The sequence below is a fragment of the Salvia splendens genome, chromosome 19 (assembly GCF_004379255.2).
Source record: "Salvia splendens isolate huo1 chromosome 19, SspV2, whole genome shotgun sequence".
Taxonomy (NCBI): Eukaryota; Viridiplantae; Streptophyta; class Magnoliopsida; order Lamiales; family Lamiaceae; genus Salvia; species Salvia splendens.
Genome location: NC_056050.1, coordinates 21,357,259 through 21,375,029, shown reverse-complemented (window position 1 = coordinate 21,375,029; position 17,771 = coordinate 21,357,259). Strand labels below are relative to the sequence as shown.

At 38.4% G+C, this 17,771-nt stretch overlaps 2 protein-coding genes and 1 long non-coding RNA gene across 6 annotated transcripts; 1 reads left to right on the top strand and 2 right to left on the bottom strand.

Moving 5' to 3' along the window:
• Positions 1-26: 26 nt before the first annotated feature.
• Positions 27-2,976, bottom strand: LOC121778362 (putative esterase YitV). Its single transcript, XM_042175701.1, has 13 exons — positions 2,679-2,976; positions 2,226-2,302; positions 2,066-2,146; positions 1,675-1,803; positions 1,502-1,588; positions 1,357-1,410; positions 1,172-1,262; positions 1,022-1,092; positions 882-951; positions 723-775; positions 555-648; positions 377-474; positions 27-276 (listed from the first exon to the last, which is right to left on the bottom strand). Exons 1-13 carry the CDS (start codon positions 2,932-2,934, stop codon positions 187-189), a joined length of 1,251 nt encoding a protein of 416 aa, XP_042031635.1. The 5' UTR covers positions 2,935-2,976; the 3' UTR covers positions 27-186.
• A 320-nt stretch (positions 2,977-3,296) lies between these two features.
• LOC121778174 lies at positions 3,297-5,591 on the bottom strand. The gene is made up of 3 exons (XR_006045633.1): positions 5,353-5,591; positions 4,377-4,582; positions 3,297-4,304 (listed from the first exon to the last, which is right to left on the bottom strand). It is a non-coding gene; the product is annotated as an uncharacterized LOC121778174 (long non-coding RNA).
• Positions 5,592-12,417: 6,826 nt separating this feature from the next.
• Positions 12,418-17,424, top strand: LOC121778559. 4 transcript variants are annotated; one of them, XM_042175932.1, is made up of 6 exons: positions 12,418-12,691; positions 13,599-13,725; positions 14,253-14,515; positions 14,910-15,799; positions 15,974-16,856; positions 16,948-17,424. In XM_042175932.1, exons 1-6 carry the CDS (start codon positions 12,604-12,606, stop codon positions 17,226-17,228), a joined length of 2,532 nt encoding a protein of 843 aa, XP_042031866.1. In that variant the 5' UTR covers positions 12,418-12,603; the 3' UTR covers positions 17,229-17,424. The 4 variants fall into 4 exon arrangements, with proteins under 4 accessions (XP_042031866.1, XP_042031865.1, XP_042031868.1 ...); XM_042175931.1 differs by having other exon boundaries at positions 14,874-15,799; XM_042175934.1 differs by having other exon boundaries at positions 13,594-13,725; positions 14,874-15,799.
• Positions 17,425-17,771: the final 347 nt, after the last annotated feature.

Here is a 17,771-nt window from a genome sequence, read left to right as displayed (position 1 = left end):
TAGCTGATGTCTGATGAATGAATCAATGTCGTAAAACCTTAGAAAGCTTTCTCATTCAGAAATTAAGCAATGGGAAAACCATAAAAATTGAAAATAGTACAGATTGGATGTGTTTATTCCATGCAAACAACACAGTTTGCAGGCAAAGTAGCACTTAGATTTCAAATGGATGATATTAGGCTGCCCTCATGGTTTCAAGTGTTGATCAAACCATTCACTGGCTTGTTTCACCATCAAAGGTGTCATCTGATGCCCAATCCCTGGTTCAGCTACCAACTGCAAAACGCAGCATAGATAGAGATACATATGAGAGCTGAACTCTCTGTGTGTGTGTGTGTGTGTGAGAGAGAGAGAGAGAGAGAGATTAAACAAACACCTTGAAATTTTCAGCAGAATTGGCCTCTTCATATTCCTTTCTAGCTCTTGATTCTGGAAGCTCCAGTCCAGATAGGGGGCAGCGTGGATCCTTCTCACCTAAATAAATCATGGTTGCCACTTTCAGACCAAAATGGGCTGGTTTCATGAAAAATTCTTAACACACACAACTATTGTACCGTTCAATATCAACAGAGGACGAAGAGCAATTGCAGGAACGGTGTAAGGGGCGTCAAAACGGGATGCCAATCCAGGAGCTATCCTGTCCCAAACCTGTCAACAGATTTCTTATTAACCTCAAATAAAGCAGCTTCGGTTGGAACCATAGAGCCAGGACCAAACCTCACCTTCTCCACCACTTCTTTGTCAATTGCACTTTTTCCCAAGTCAACTCTCGCCTCTGAAAACCAACAACACAAAAAGAATCATCCTCAGGTTTAGGAGTCAAGATATATACTGCAGGAATCAATGAAATGCAGACACGGTTCTTATATTGAGTCATGAACCTTCAAATAAGCGCTTAAGGCTGTCAACTCGAGCTTGCCACATGTCATGCTCAATCGCCCAACGGAACCCCTGAAATATTGTAAGTACTGAGACTGTGTATACTTGTTTACGTAGTCACGTATGTGTCAGGAACAGCTACCTGAACTCCAATTACGGGGGCAACTACTGAATAACGAGTTTCAGCAGCCGCACCAAGCCATGTGTGCATTCCTGAACGATGGAGTATCTTACTGAAAGGTATAAACGGAATAAGATTTTCATACATATTACCATCTTTGTAGCAACTTACCTCCCAGTGATTCACCAGTAATTCCTATCCTAGAAGGATCGATATCCGGTCTTTCTACAAGATGATCTGCCAATTTTATCAAGTCCCATACCTGATATATTGAGTACAAGCAAGAATATCAAACTAAGGGGAAAAAGAACCGATTTCTTAAATTATTCGGTTACAGAAACGGGGTGGAACAGTACCGTATCAAAAATGAAAGGCATCGTATCTCCATGTTTCCACGATGATACTAGAGCCTACATACATTGCAACAAACGATAATCCAACTAATATTTTGTGCAGTTATACTGATTTTACCAATAAAGACTTGGAACTTAGGAGGCATACATCTTGGTAGGTTGTCAAGTTTTTAGCACGCTCTCCGTGATAACGCGAATCAATGGCTATAGCAATATAATTTCTTGAAGCATATGCCTGAAGATATAAAAGAGAACATGCTATGGATCAATCTGCTAAACCGAACACCAGTTAATCCCTCATCATCTCTAAGCACCTTATACCTCAAGTAATGGCCTCAACCACTCTTTGTTTTTATGTGTGCTATGCAGGAAAACCACTGCCGGCCTTCTCTCCGGAGTATCCTCTTTCAGCTTCAATAGCAGTACCGGCAGGCGTCCTTGCTCCCCTGCCTAGTCACAAATTCATTTAGAATTCGAGAGATTTATCTACGAATGTATCACAGTATAATGAAGGCATCACAAATGATATACACCTAGGTAAGCTCAATATGTAACTGGCACTTTATATCGCGCAGGCAGATAGATCGAACATGTAGCACACCACCACAACCATTTTCCCGTTCCTAGATGTTCAGCTAATCACCAAGACACATACATACACACTCACAAAAACCACACAGAAAACAGAAATCACAAAAATCATAATACGTACCTCAGTAGTTAGGTAAAAATTCTCCTCTTGAAGCAATTCCTTGAAATTCGGAATCTCTTTCTTTGGACAAGACTCCATAGCCTGATGATTCATCATAAGAACTTTTGTGAGACAGATTCTGCTTATTAGTCCATCAAGCGATATGAAAAGTAATTTCGACCTCACTGTAGGTTGGCGTCGGAGTTTCCTGAAATAGTGGATCTTTTACAGGCTGCGCAGATTCAACAGAAAGAGGAACTGCACAGTTTTGCTGAATTTTAGTGGAATGCTTCGACGACTGCGACAGATTTTGCAACAAGCAATAATTCGTGATAAACTGAATGCGTTTAAGACGAATAACAGATTCACAACCAGGATCTCCACCACATATTATAGCAAAAAAATAATCCAGAAATTCAGAAATTTCTTCACAAAATCGTGCAAATTGCAGAAGAATGTATAATAGAAATGAGGAGGGGATGCTAAACAAGCACCATTACTGTAACATCCACTTCAACTCTAGTTCTCATCCGAGACTAAATCACGCGAGAATCATTCTCAACAAAACCGCAATTCAACGAAACACTCACAAAATCACATCAACACCCACAGAGTGAAGTGAGTGAGAAAAGACCTTCGGCAGTCCGGCGACTGCGGAGGAGCTGCAGGAAGTCGGAGCGCATCTCGGCGGCGGCGGAGGAGGAATGGTCCATTTTCCGGTCAGCGGAGTTGAATCGAGTAGCAATTGCGTGGTGTGGTAAGTTGGAAGTTGAGACTGAATTGGCTCGCACGTGAGAGATGAAGTTCGGCACGTGCCACACTGCAACCGCCATTATTATTACGGATAAGAGCAAAAACCACGAATTCTCACTTCTGTTAATCGGCTCCATGATAGTACTACTCACAATTTTAATTTTGTAAAATAGAGCAATAATGATGTACAAATTATTGAGTTTTAATTTTAATCATACTTGTAACATGCAAATTAAATTTAATATTTTGTTAAGTAAGATACTGTGCAGTAGGTAGAACAACAACGAGACTAGAGAACATTATGTACGTATATTTAATCATGCAGAGTTTAAATATGTTTGTGAATACAAACAAAAATTAGTTGTTTGATTGAAGAAAAACCAATCGCAGAAAACTTGAGTTTCATTATTAACGTTATAGACTTATAGTAGTAGGTGAAGTATCACTTGACTGTGACGTAATTGACATTAGGGTGAATAGATTTCATAAAACACGGTCCTGGAAAAAATGGGAAAAGAATGAGTATTTAATTTTTAAATATACATAATATTTACCCATGCATGTCCTAGTCTCCAATTTGCCATCTGAATTTTGTCCCAAAATAAGACATACTCCATATAATATACACCACATCACCAAAACTTAAAATACAAATCAAATACTACTACTATTTATTTACAATAATACCGAATCATTGTAGTGTTTGATCCTTCTCCCTGCACATGAGAGGCCAGCCTGGATTCCCAACAACGTGAAGAGAGAGTTTGTACCCATTTTCATCAGTTTTAAGCAAGGATGACGAAAAATACTGTACCCTAAGAATACCGAGTATATTGAATTTTCGGTATAATGCGAGTCTGTGACTGGATGGAGCCTTAGCAGCCACCATAAACGTTGCTCTCGTTTGACACATATGGTCTTCCATGTTGAATATCATAGCCATCAGATTCACAAAGTGATGCCCCATCTTTACATCCTACTTTTCCAGGCAGTTCCACATCGTTCTGTTGGCTTTTTGATGATATCTACAGTCTTCCCCAACCAAAGTTGCAGCCCAATTCACATCAATGCCACCATCGATCATTCTCTTTTCTTCCGAGGAGGTAAATACAAAACCCGGACTGTCAAAGTTTTAAGTTTCAGAATACACAAGAACATGGTTCTTAATAGTCACCGCAGCTAGTCCATCAAAGCAATCAACAAAAATGCGCGCTCTGAACTAACAATTAAGTTGCAGATGTTCTCGTCTTCGTTTCCAAAATTATCAACAATTTGGAACTGCACAGTTCACAAACTCTGAGGCGGTGAAGCCTACCTGGAACACTCTGCTTCTGTTGAAACTTCATCCAAGAATCTGCACAATTCCTTCACATGATGTAATTGGAGGATGCCACTTAAAAGGAAATACACAACCACAAGGATCGAAATTCACCGAGGATTAACAAAGTCCTAATTTGGCAGGGTGGTCTGGTTTAGACAGCTGAACATATGAGGTTTCGAATGATTCCTGATTGCAAAGAAAATTTCATCAGATATAAACCAATCACCTTATATAGGAAAAGGAAATTGATGAGATGACCTTAAAATTGTCTACTAGATGTCCAATCAAAACCAATGTGCTGATTTCTACACTTCTTGCTTGGACTTCCAATAGCTCCATTGATGGCTGCATTGGCTTGCTGATGAATCTGCTGAATGGTGATAAAGATGAGCTTTCTTCTCTTCACATCCTTCCCAGTTTTTGCTGTCTATGCCTTTACGTTTGTCGGAGCAAGAAATATTTACCTGGAAGCAATCACAATACTTCTTAAGACACTCAGTTCTTTTACAATTTCATTCCCTAATTTTCTCTACCTAAAATTTATGAATCATTCTGTGAAAAATATAAAAATTTGGAAGTCAATTGAAGATGTCACAAAGACAGGCAGCTGTTAGGTACTAGACAGGAAAACTGTCCAAAAACCTGAGAAGTTGCTGAATTTTACCTTGGACAAATTTTAGCTAACAGAGGGAAAGAGAAGAAGGAATAGGCAAAACAACACCGATACATTCATCAAGACGACTAACCACTGTAAGCAGAGCTATAGTTGAATTTAAAAAGAGTCCACACGACATCATAGAATCATTTGCATACCGCATCATAAAAGGCATCGGGTTTTCTCTACAAAAATGCATCAATCAATTGCTTCATTCCTATCAGCCTCGTTCTCTTTTGTATCGTAGCAATTGATGCAGTTACAACCATCACAGTATATTATATACTACACATTACAATACATTTTCAGCCAGCTAAGTTCAGAGGTTAGATACATATGATGCTTACAACTTCAACCATCATTCTGTTCTGGATTACGTTCTCGTGATCAAGAATAAAAGAATTATTCAAAGTTTATCTAATAATGACTAGAATTGCTAAATCGCATTCAATTTTTTTTTCTCTCTGCACAACAAGCAACGAATATAGATAGCATTGTAAATAGGAATGGGTAATTCAGCTGAAGCACTAAACCAAAGGCCGATCCAAAATCAACAAACACATAAACACGAAGCCTTACAGCAATGTTGGAGGCGATGCTTCGGCGGAATTATGATTTGCAATCTACGGATAAGATGAAGGGGTATGGTTTGGATTGACGGCTGAAATTGACAATCCTCTTCTCCTGTGATTTTCTATCCAATTCCGTGATTACTACACATTTAATTGAAGAACAGCAGCATCAATCGCGTTGGTGGATTCTTTCATAAAAAGAATTAATTAGGGAGCTACTGAACTGAAATTACTCAGAGACGGAGATAAAGAAGATACAATCTGCTGCTGGTTGCATACGAATGCACTCTGACACGTGGGACATTTTCATTGGGTAGATTCTCCAGCGTAGTTGATTGAGACGCATAGTGTTATCGCATAAACAGATGGTGGGTCATTTGGGCGGGGCCCACTTTGTCTTTTTATGACAGGATTTTAATTTTGAAGTCTTGGCTCAATTTTTCAAATAATTAAAACTCCCCACATCTCGACATCAAATAAATATCTAATGAACAATATTAGTAGAATATAAAAATAAATTACTCCTCTTGTTTTGCACAATTTATCAGTGGTGCATTTCGAATCGCATGCAACCGAAATAGATTGAACAGAATTCGATTCGAAAATTTGAACTGAGGGTAAATTAATTATTTTATTAGCTTAGTTTTGTTTTAATTGATTTGGAGAAGCATATTGTGCTAGATGGTCGTTCATGATAAAAATATGTATACTGGTAGTACTATATTATGTTTATATAGTCCTATGTTTATGTTTGAAATATGAAAAATATACTACCAGTTTAGTATGATAGTAATATGATTTTTTTTCAATAGTTTTACTTTACGAAATCATTGATACATTATCCAAGTCCAATAGTATTTGTCTGGTTTATGACAATTTGAACCATTGATAAACTTCAACTAAAATTTTGAATTTGGGGTGAGTTAGTAAAATGGTTCCCTAAAACGGGAACATCTTTGGCATTTTATAAATAAGAAAAATGACAATGGCCATGGCGTATTTAATCACGCCAAGTAATACAATTTTTCAACTTTGGTATATACATGTGTGTGTACCGCTTCATGAATAATCAAGTCTTCTATACACATCATGAATAATCAAGTCTTCTATATTTGTACTAAGTGTTTTTAGTTTAAATTATCTTCTCTAATTATTCTCTTTTTAAAAGAGTAGTAGAATATTAGCACAAATAATTCAAAATATGAAAACGCAAACGGCATTGACATGTTTAAACATGTCATTTACATTAAAGCCACCCTAAATTCAAAAAAATTCCTACTATAATTTTATTTAAATAAAAAGAATTAATTGTACCTTACAAAAGTACCCTAACCATGTGGGCCATCAACTTTTCTGTTTAATCTAATTCTTCTAAAAGAAACGAGCCATAAAGGCCATCCACAACGTTGTTGCTATACCGTTCCTTAAACTACTATTTGCGGACCCCACTGTACTTTTTTACTCCACTCCTTAATTAAGGAACGAAACCTGCAACCCTCCGTTCCTTATCCGTTTCTTAACCGTTCCTTAAATTACTATTCATTCAATTTCATTTTTTATTTTTATTTCCAACTCAATTCAATTAAAACAAACACACTTCATTAAAAAACATACAACATAAAAAAAAAATTACAACTTTAAATTTTAAAAAAATAAAAAACACACAATTAAAATCCTAAAAAAATTAAACGTTGCATAATTTAAAATACAAATTTAAAGAAAATAAAAAAACTACTCCGCCGGCGAATCATCCTCCGAAGGCGGTCGAGGTGCAGGGGGAGGCGGAAGGCCAAGTTGTGCTGCCATATGCACAATTCCGTTCCACCAGGCTTGGTATTAGGAGGGCGAGAAGCGGGCAGTGTCCGCCATTGTGGCGGTCATGTACACTGCCATAAGGGTGTTCGAGCCTCCCCCAAGCCCGATCCCGAGCCCGCCTGGCTTGATTCACCTCGGCCCTTCCTCGCTCTAGCCGCCTTCGCCGCCTTGGTCCCTTGCGGCCGACGGCGCCCACGGCTGGATATCGCGGCATCGCAGGTCGTGCCCGCAAACTCCTGCGGTTCACCCTCTTGTCCGCCGCTGCCCTCACCGGTGTCACCAGACGAGTATTGGCCACTCGCCGTGTGCTTCGTGCGCTTTGAGGTTGAGCCCGAGCTGGAGCGGACACCGCTGGCCCACCTTTCCTCGTCCTTGACTACCTGCCAAATATCAACATATTTGAATTATTTACCTATGTCCTGGTTGTAGACGCGCAAAGCCGCCCTCAGAATGTCGGCTCCCGAAGCTCAGCTTTGGTAGTGCGCCGCTTCGGTCGAGTAGATGCCGCATAATTTTTTGACCTGTTTGTCGACTCGGCCAAAGTGAGAGCGGAGCATCTTATTTGTGCGCTTCCGGGACCCTTTCGGCTTAATCTGGTGGTAGATCTCGGTGACCTTTTCCCAGAAGCACTTGTTGGGTTGTTCATTCCCGACGACGGGATTGTACGAGACGGTGATCCAGGCGTTGTACACCGCCATCGTTTCGTTGTTACTGTATGGATGCCGGCCTAGATCCTCCTCTTCTTCCTCCTCCTCCTCCTCCTCCTCCTCCTCGCCCGCCTCCGACTCCGCCCTGGAGCTTCGCCCGCCTCCCCCGCCTCGGCCTACTCCCAGAGTGGGTTCAACGGGGAAATCCTCCTGAATCTGGGATAATCCCTGCGAATACCGCGGGGCGGAGGGACGAGCGTATGCATCCACGTCAAAAGTGGGTGGTTGGTACCCACCCGACGTCGCCGAACCCTGGGTACCCGGCGTCGACGAACCGGAATCACCCAGTGTGTTGTACATGGTCTCCCAATCGTTAAACGTGTTGAGATCCCACCCGCCTGAGCCGCCACCGCCGGAGTTGCCGTCGCCGGACATTTTGTGATGAGATGTTAGATGAAAATTGGAGAGGAAATGAAGTTGATTTAGGAAGAATAGATGTGTAGTTGTGTGTGAAATGAGGATGAATTAGGAGTATTTATAGAGTAAAAAAAGCTGTAATAAAAGGTAATATTACCGTTTACAATTTTTTTTATTTTTTAAAAATTCAATTTTTTTAAAAAATAAAAGATTTATTGCGGTAGCACGTGACAACGCCCACTCGCGGGCCGGCGAGTGGGCGTCACGCACGACGCAGGGGCGCGCCACATCGCCATGGCGCGTGGCGTGACAGCCCGTCCCGCGTCTCGCAAGGACGGGTTACGGGATGAGATGGGAACGGTTCGGGGCGGGACGGTGTGCCGCAACGCGTCGACGGTTCCTCCGGAACGAAATGCGGGACGGTTCCGTGCCGCGTTGCGGATGCTCTAAGAGCATCCACAATGGCGGTGAGCGGACCGGCTAGCCGATTCCCGGCACTGACCTGTCCGCTCGCCGAACCATTGCAGTCGGCGAGCGGCAAATCGATGAGAAAAACGGCGAGCGCACGACGATTTGCCGGCGCTAGCCGATGCGCTCACCGATCGGCTGACCGCCATTGCAGGCTCCCGATCGGCGAGCGATCGGCCAGTCGATTTTTTTATATTCTTTATTTAGTTTTGGCGGGTTTTAAATATTGTAATTTGGTCCTTCAATTATCGGAAATTACATTTCCGGATGAAGATTTATGTATAGCAACTTTAATGGAAATAAACAATTTCCACGGGCTCTGCCCCGAACCCCCATCCAATCATAACGAATTCAAACAAGTGCGCACTCCGCACTTCCAACTTATTTGATGTCTCATTATGATCATATTGATCAATCAAGTTAATCCAATTAAACTAAAATATCCAACACCGGATAACGGCGACGACGGCGAGGATGAGGCGGAGGCGCGGGGGGGGGGGGGGGCTCGTGTGTGGAGGAGGATTTTTTTATTTATGTAATTTTTTTTAAAATTAATGTACTTTTTATAATTAATGTACTTTTTAAAATTTTAATATTATTATTGAGTATTCCCGTATCTGTGTCGAAAATTTAATTCCGTATTTTGTGTGATTGTTAATTATTTATTTTTATAATTTTGTTTATTGTGGCTAGGCTATGGTTGGGCTATTGCTTGTCCAGTTGCTTGTCCTGATGATGTGGCAGAAGGAGTTTTTAGGGCTGCTGATGTGGCAGGAGGAGTTTGTGGCTAGACTATGGCTGGGCTATTGCTTGTCCAAAACCATTGTGGATGCTCTAAATACCGGCACCGGGGAATATAAGATTTTATTAATAACTTTTTACTCTGACATTTTTAATATCCGATCAACACGTGCGACCAAGAACACACAGATATGAACTGATTAACAAATAAAAAAAATTAATTAAATCAAATGTGTATATACAGGTGCGTTATAACGCTAACTACGCTAACTTTTCTTAAATTGCTAGCTTGCTAATTCATCAATACAATGTATTAAAAATGTCAACAGACACATTTTAAATATCAATGTCAACATTTATATTGATATTTCAATGTGATAGTGTTGATATTTTTAATACACTACGTTGACGAGTTATCAGAGTTAAAAACTTAAAAAATTTAGCAATGGATCACACTTCTCCGAGTATATATGTGCATCAGTTGCAAGAACATGATTTGTTAATTTTCATTTCAAAATTTCTCCGACAGGACACGGTATGTCCAATTACGAATTACGTTCAATTCGAATAATGTATGTCAATAATAGTAGAATACATAATTCTCGCTAATAATCCACGTTACTTAACCTACAACATTTTTACTGGTCCCCGTCGGATAATTTCATAGATAATTAATATAGCACTAATAGGAACAACTGCTTAATATATTAGTACTATGTAATTTCTTATTTATTTTGATTAATTTTAAATGAAATACTATTGCTAAATAAGTTGTTCATAATGTACTACCACTAAACAAAATTAACTAACACAAATTTATAAATATACCAAACAAGATTACACACTACCATAAAACATAATCTCATGAATGCGTTTATCGTGATTATTAATTATCACTTCGACAAAATGACGACCTTTTTTATTCAGTTGTACACAGTATATTAAGTTAAGTTTATCGAAATTAATTATACTAATTAATAATTATTCCAACATTTATTTCGAGAAATGCTCAATGATGATACATTATTTAAATATATATATGCATATGCAATACAGTAGTGTACTACTCCCTCCGTCCCACTTAAGATGACAAATTTTCCTTTTTAGTTTGTCCCAACTAAGATGACACTTTTCCTTTTTTTAGAAACACTCTCTCTCCAATTAATACACTAAACCATTTTTTTTCACTTATATTAAAGCATGCATCTTTCTTTCTCTCTCTATTTTAACGCTTACACCCACATCTTCTTTCTCCAATTAAACATATTAACCAATAACTCCTAAAATCTCGTGTCGGCAAAGAAATGTGTCATCTTAGCTGGGACGGAGGGAGTACCAAATAATACTGAAAATGAGTTTGGTTTTTCTTCTCTCTGTTTTTTGCTCAGATAAATAATTGTGGCTCGCTTGGGTACAAACAGGAGGTAGGGTTTTTTCTTGACATTTGATCATGATTGAGACATATCATAAGAACCGATTCTTTCATTTTTATTAATAAAAATTTAATTTAGTCTTTAAATTACTTGTATGTGACAACCTATGACATATTTAAAGTACCCATATCCTCCTTAATTATTTCAAACTGTCAACAATAATCAAGACTTCGTGTCAGTTCATCTTTTATAAAATATTTATACATTATATGGTCTTAATCATGAGTCATGACATTAATTTACTATAGTGAAAGAAATCTACGTATCTATTTCAATATATAGTACCGAGAATGAGGTGTCCTACCATATTTGATTAGAGTCACTACCCTTGTAATTACTTTTTAGGTTTTGAACATTAATTACTTGGCAAATGTGAATATTGAGAATTTAAAGTTCAATATATAGAAATCAATATAATAAATGTTGGTCAGATATTATACTATCACTAACTGTCTTGATGGTTCAAAACACTATTAATGTCCAATAAAACGTTGCATTATTTAAAAATTTAACACCATTATACTCTCTTCATTCGCCATTTATAGTCTTATTTTGATTCGACACCGTTTTTAAATATTACTCCCTCCGTCCCGGGCTACTTGCACTTATTTCCTTTTTAGGCGTCCCAAGTTACTTGCACTGTTTCCATTTTTAGTAAAAATTTTCACCTACAGCCGTAATTTTTGACTTTCCTATACACTCATTCCTTAATCTCCGCGTCGAAAAGGAAATGAGCGAGTAGCCCGGGACGGAGGGAGTATTACTTTGTGAAAATAAATGGAGAAATAGTTAACGAAATGTGTGTCACACTTTTATATAGTATTAATTTTATAATAGGGCATAACTGTGATGATTTGATTGAATGTGAGGTCTACTTATCTAAAATAGGAAAAAGTAAAAGAGATTTTAAATTCCAAATATCCTGAAATGATATAATAAGACATTATTTTCACGTACGAGGACTAAGGGAGTATATACTCTAAATTTATATTTTACAATATTTGAACGCATAAAATGCAATCAACTCAAAAGTGAGATTCTCACATGACTTCTATGCCATGCAACAACAAACTTTACTAATCTAATAAAATGGCAAATACAGCTTAAAAACAGAAAATGAAACCCTAGCACATTTTATTCCCACCTACCTACATTGATAAACAATATGATTATTCAAAATCATTTAATTTCTTTTCCTTTTTTTTGATACCTTCCTTCTTAATTACCACAAAATTTAGGGTTCACTTTTTCTTCGCAACCCAAATCCCAGCCCACTCTCACTCTCCTTCCGTGAACGCCACGCACGAATGAGATGCGAGTTAAGTGCGTGGACCATGTTTTGACAAGACAGCGACCCTTCAACTACCGCGCGGATCTGCGCGTGTGCGTCACGGCGGGACTCTCGTTTGACTAGGGTTTCATCGTGGGTAGTGATAAACATCGCAACTCAATGTCGCGCTGGCGCTGTTTGATTGGTTGGAGATTTCTCTGTATACAAACACATGGGTTTGTATGTATAGACGCCAAAAAATCTGTACCTAAAGAAAAAAAGAAACTCAGCTCCTCTCTCTTCATTTTCATGTTTCTCTCTCTAAAACATTTCTCCTCTCTTTCGCTTTCGGATTTCAGACCTAATACGCTAGGGCACGCGGCGGTTTCCGGCGCCAATTTCTCCGGCGCAGCTGTGGAATCGCTTCGAGGAATCGTTGGAGATTGTTCCAATTTGGAGAGGAGCTTATGCTGGAAGCCGATTGTTTCGGAGTGATTTCTGGAGAAATTTATCTCTTCTCGGATTTTTCATCTGATTTCGCGATCCGAGAAAAAGGTGCCTATTTTCTTTTCTTCTTCCAGTATCATTTACGTTTTTATTTTTTCCGATTTATTGTTTTTTTCTTTTTTATTATTCACCTATTGAAAATTTACTAGGTTTTAGCTGATTTTTACCTGATATATCCATATCTATTTATCAGTTGATTTCAAAATTTACCTTTGGTTATCTATTTATTTGTGCTGTCCTTTTTTTGGTGTGTATTTCTTATCACGTTCTCATTATTTTGAGCTACTTTTTTTATTGCTTATTCTTTACTGTTTTTTTCATTGGTGAAGTTGGTATAATGAAATAAGTCAATAATAATCGCAGCTTTTATGACTCAATAAAACCCTAATTTTAACTAAGCAAATTAACACATAAAATCATGATTCACATTTCCGTTTCTCCACAGTTGTGATTGCTGAGCTGTAAGGGTTTTTGAGTTAATTGTTGGTCCTAGTTGAATTTTCCGATCTCAATCAAAGTTGAAAGTTAATTTCTCCAACAGGAAAACCCTAAAATTGAAATTGTTCTTTTATGGGCTGTCTCAGTTTGCTTTCTTTTTGATTCGTTTCTCTCTATCGCATGATGGCATCTGTAGGTTTTTGATGGGATAAAGCTTGTCCTTTGCTGGGATTCTTAATTAGGGTTTCAACTGTTGTGTAATACAAGCAAGACATAAATTCACACTTCGCAATTGATGGATACTTCTTTCACTTTTGCTAATCACTTCTCTATTAATTTATTCTGTTAATGACTGTAACTGCTTGTATCTTTATCTTTAAACTCTTAGGTTATAGGCATTTCATACCATGATTTTATGCACTAATTTTTGCGTCTATGTACTAATAACTTCATTTATTAACCCCATCTTAGGTTTATGTTATTGAAATGGATATTGTTGTATTGGGAGAAAGTCCAGGGAACAGTGGTTTTGCAGATTCTACTTCGAAACTAGGATCATTTGTTCGGATTAGCTCAATAGCTATTGACATTAGTAGTTCCATGGAAGCGATCGAGCCACCAGAACATGAGCATTTTTCTATACGGTGAGTACAAGCTGATTAATTTGATAACTTTTTCTGCACAGTGCATATTGTAGGTGCGACGGACCCTAGAGATGTATCATCTAGGTAGAATCGAGTGGGATATTGAGTGCTTCCAACTATGTGAAGTATAATGGCTCAAAATTTGTTGTATAGAAGCATGTTTTCCTTTATGGGTGTTTCAATCAGGAAGTGATATATATTTGAACCAGTTTGCACAACAACCGATCTTTTTATATATCAATGCTGGGTTTAGTAGTTAGAAAAACTAAATGTCAATGTTTTAGCAGTAGTTATTTTCTTACCTTCCATCTTCTTCTTTAGATATTGCCATATTCCTTTTTGTTTATAGCTAAGGAGTGATCTGATAGAATATTGGACGATGATACAAAAAACTAGAGGTCTGATATAAATGTTATATTATTTGTTATGCGTGCTGATTCATTATTTACAACATATATATATATATATATATATATATATATATATATATATATATATATATATTCATTTCTCCAATGTTAATGCAGTGGTTTTGTTGCTGGGATGAGAAAAAAAGATTGGACGACATGTTTTCCGTTTGCTTCTCAAGGCAAAGACATTGATCCGGTGAATTATTTGCCTCCTCTATTTGTTCCTGAATTTCGATGGTGGCAGTGTTCAAGCTGCATTCCAAATGTTGAAATGAAGAGAACAACAAAAGAAGTGGCGACCAAAACTGATCCCAATACAAGTTCTTGTGAAAATGTTGGAGCAAAGGATGGCTTGTCCATACTCAGGACAGACAACACAGGTAAAGGGACACTAAGTGAAATTCAAGGAAAATTTGTTAAAAGGGTGTGCTTTTTATGTAGTTTGGGAACTGTAGAGTCCTAGAGATGCATAAATATGATAAATTGCTATTGGTAACCCATGTATTTTTGACAGAAGTAGGTAAATTGATTTTTTGTGCAAAATTTTTGAACGCTGCATCCATAGATATGGTTAACAACATTGTGTTGAGAATTTTTTTTGTTGTATTTGTTATACCCTTACAATATTGGTTAAAACTGCAGAAAGGGAATACAATGATAATAATGTATCTGAAACTGCTCACTGTCTATTTTTCTAGCAATGATAAGATCATTTTGTATCTAAAACGTATGGTGCAGATATGGTATGTCTTGCTGACCACCCTTCATGCGCAGTTGAAGAGCCAGATAACACATCATTGGGAAGCGATGGTACTTTCAGTGTACTGCCACATAGGAGAAAGCCAAAGCTTCGATCTTTGGCTGATATATTGGTGGAAAAAAGGAATCAAACTAGCAGTATTCCAAGGACAAGATCTGCCTCATCATGTGGAGTGCAGATTGCATCTACTGAGATGAAAGCAGTTTTAGTTCCTCAGCTTCAGGCAGACATCCCTGCTGGTGTTGCAGAAGCTGCTCAATGTCCTGGGAGGAAAAGAAAGATTGTTCTTGAAGAAGACAGAGAGCCTCTAGCAGCAACCTTTCCAAGGGCTTTCGCTAAGAGAACTAAGGGTCCGGTGCTTGACGCCGAGAAAAATTCTAGGCTAGTCGAAATTACTGATACCGTTACTAAAGTGGTTGATTCTATGAGATTGGATTTTCCAAGGACTCAGCAGCTCCAGCCTAAAAAGGTTAAAGCTATTGATGCGAACAAAAAGATAAGACACTTCCGTAGAGAGGATGAAATGGCCCAAATGGGAGAGTATACCCAGCCAAATAACGCTTCCTCTGCAAATTTACAGGAACAAGTGGTTCCTGTGGAGACAAATCTGGGAGGTGCTCCTTCCATGGCTAAGACACCGGAAGTTGGAACAGATGGTGACCCTTTATTGCCTCCCAGAAAAAGCATCTTCGGAAATTGCAATATTGGAGGAACCATGGCATTCAGCCTTTCACTCAATAGTTCTATGGATGCTGTAGGTAGTCACGACGACCATGCATCTCTCAGGAAACATAGGTTCATTCCTGATCTCAATGTGGAATTTCCGGAGAAGGATGCAATGGAAGAAGAGCAACAATCCACTATTCTTTACGAGGAGAGGCGTTTGGCCATGCAAAAAACTTTGGTACCTAAAAAGATGTTTCGTATTCATTATGTTTAGATTTCCTGTCTTTATTAGTCATCAATGGTGTTGATTCCTTTAAGTAGCGTGCTAATTCATGTTCAAATGAAGATTTTCTGTTTAATATCTGTTTTCTCTTAGTGTGGCTTATTTCTGCTCTGCTACTTTTTTCGCTAGGATGCCCCTGCCTCCTGCAGTTATGAGACTGTTAGACAAGGCAAGCGAATATCTGAGCCGAGAAACAAGGATAACAACGCAGAACTTGGACCATCAGATGACATACCAATAGAAATAGTTGAACTGTTGGCCAGAAACCAACATGAAAGAAAACTTGAATATTCAAGGAGACATCTGCTGGGAATCAATGATACAACGAAAGGATATTCTTCTGCAGTTGCTGTGGATGGCACATCCGGTTTTCCTCTTCCAAGCAGAATAAATGGTTTAAAAGTGGCAAATGAAAACATGGGTGTCCAACCAAATAAATACTGGATGGATATGAGCAAACCAGAGAAAAGTCACTTTAGAATCTCGAGTTCATCTACTCCAAGCCAACTGAGGAAACCGGAGTATCCCACATCAGCTTCTATAATGGCGGGACCAAAGTCTATTACATGGGAAGATAAGCTGTATTCCCGTGCCACAGATAATGTGCCTTTTCGTCTCAGCAATCCCCCCATTCAGCCGAGTCGACATTCATTCTTAGACGATTGTCACAGAGGAAGGACTGTCGATGGCAAGGGAAAGACAGCTGTACCTGATGTGGCTGAGCACAAAGAGGGAAGATTTATAGGATCATTAGATCCTTACCAGAATGATACAATTCCAGCAATGCAGTTGTTATCCTTGATGGATCAGAGAGGTAAATCGGGCCCTTCATACAAAGTAGGTCCTGTTAATAAGCCATCGTCTTCCTGCAAGAACCTCCCGCGTCTAAATGGAAAGGAGAACCACAGCTTCCTTCGCGGGTCGTACTTTCCTCAAAACGGCAGTTCTTTGTTAAGATATGGCGTTTATTCCTCTGGCGAAAGCTCTTTCAGATCTTCGCCTGATTTAAGAGGTAAGCAAGATAATATAAGACCCTTCACTACTGCAATACTTCTTCATTTTTATCTTGACAATATATATCTTGATTGTGTTATTTTCTTTAGTACCTCAAGAGGTCAGAAACTCAAAAACCACTCTCTGGGACGGACTGGATGAGCTTAAGAGACGAACAGCAAGAAGTAATGAAGCCTTTGGTGAGTGCACTCTCAACAGGAATCCTGCAGACTTCAGCTTTCCGCAAGTAGGAAACGAGTTCACCATAAGCGCAAAAGATTTGAGGCCTAGGAAGAAGAGGAATGGTTTGAAAGAAAAGTCGCGGTTAGGGAATGTCGATGGCAGGAAAAGACAAAGAATGGCTCGCAGGAAGAACGGGTTAGAATGCTGATTATAACTTGTAGTCTGCACATAAAATTATATGTATGTTGTTATAAGTAGACCGCTTGCTTCGAATTCGTTTTGGTTTGTGTTTAGTACTCACAGTATCTGTTTTTTTTTGTTAGTTTCATATACAAAACTCAACTTCTAAATGTGGACTGGACTATAAATGAAGAAATAAAATAGTTACTACAAATTTATATGTGCATGTGGACTCAACATGTTCCAATCTTTCATGAAACAATCCATTGACGTCGGCTTCATGACGATGACTAGAGATATGTTCGGTCTCAGCGAGGAGAAGAACGAGGACACACAAGAGTGTGTTGCTTACCTATGACTTCATTTTTTTATAATCTACTCTAATTATGTTATTTTATTTTTTTAGTGACATATTACTATTTTTATAATGTCATACTTAAAATGGGAATGGTATATAATTAAAGTAAAATATGACTAGTATTAATTGTTTAAGATTAATTTTACATGTATATATGGGGATGTAGAAAATAGAAATAAACAATTGGGCTACTAAATTCTTGAGATTTAAATG

Coding starts and splice junctions, on each gene's coding strand:
- LOC121778362 (XM_042175701.1), bottom strand. CDS start 2,934: ATGGAGCCGATTAACAGAAGTGAGAATTCGTGGTTTTTGCTCTTATCC. Junction 2,147..2,225: donor CGACGCCAACCTACAGTGAG/GTCGAAATTACT, acceptor ATGAATCATCAG/GCTATGGAGTCTTGTCCAAA. Junction 1,093..1,171: donor TACTGGTGAATCACTGGGAG/GTAAGTTGCTAC, acceptor TCCATCGTTCAG/GAATGCACACATGGCTTGGT.
- LOC121778559 (XM_042175931.1), top strand. CDS start 12,604: ATGCTGGAAGCCGATTGTTTCGGAGTGATTTCTGGAGAAATTTATCTC. Junction 13,726..14,252: donor CATGAGCATTTTTCTATACG/GTGAGTACAAGC, acceptor ATGTTAATGCAG/TGGTTTTGTTGCTGGGATGA. Junction 16,857..16,947: donor ATCTTCGCCTGATTTAAGAG/GTAAGCAAGATA, acceptor TATTTTCTTTAG/TACCTCAAGAGGTCAGAAAC.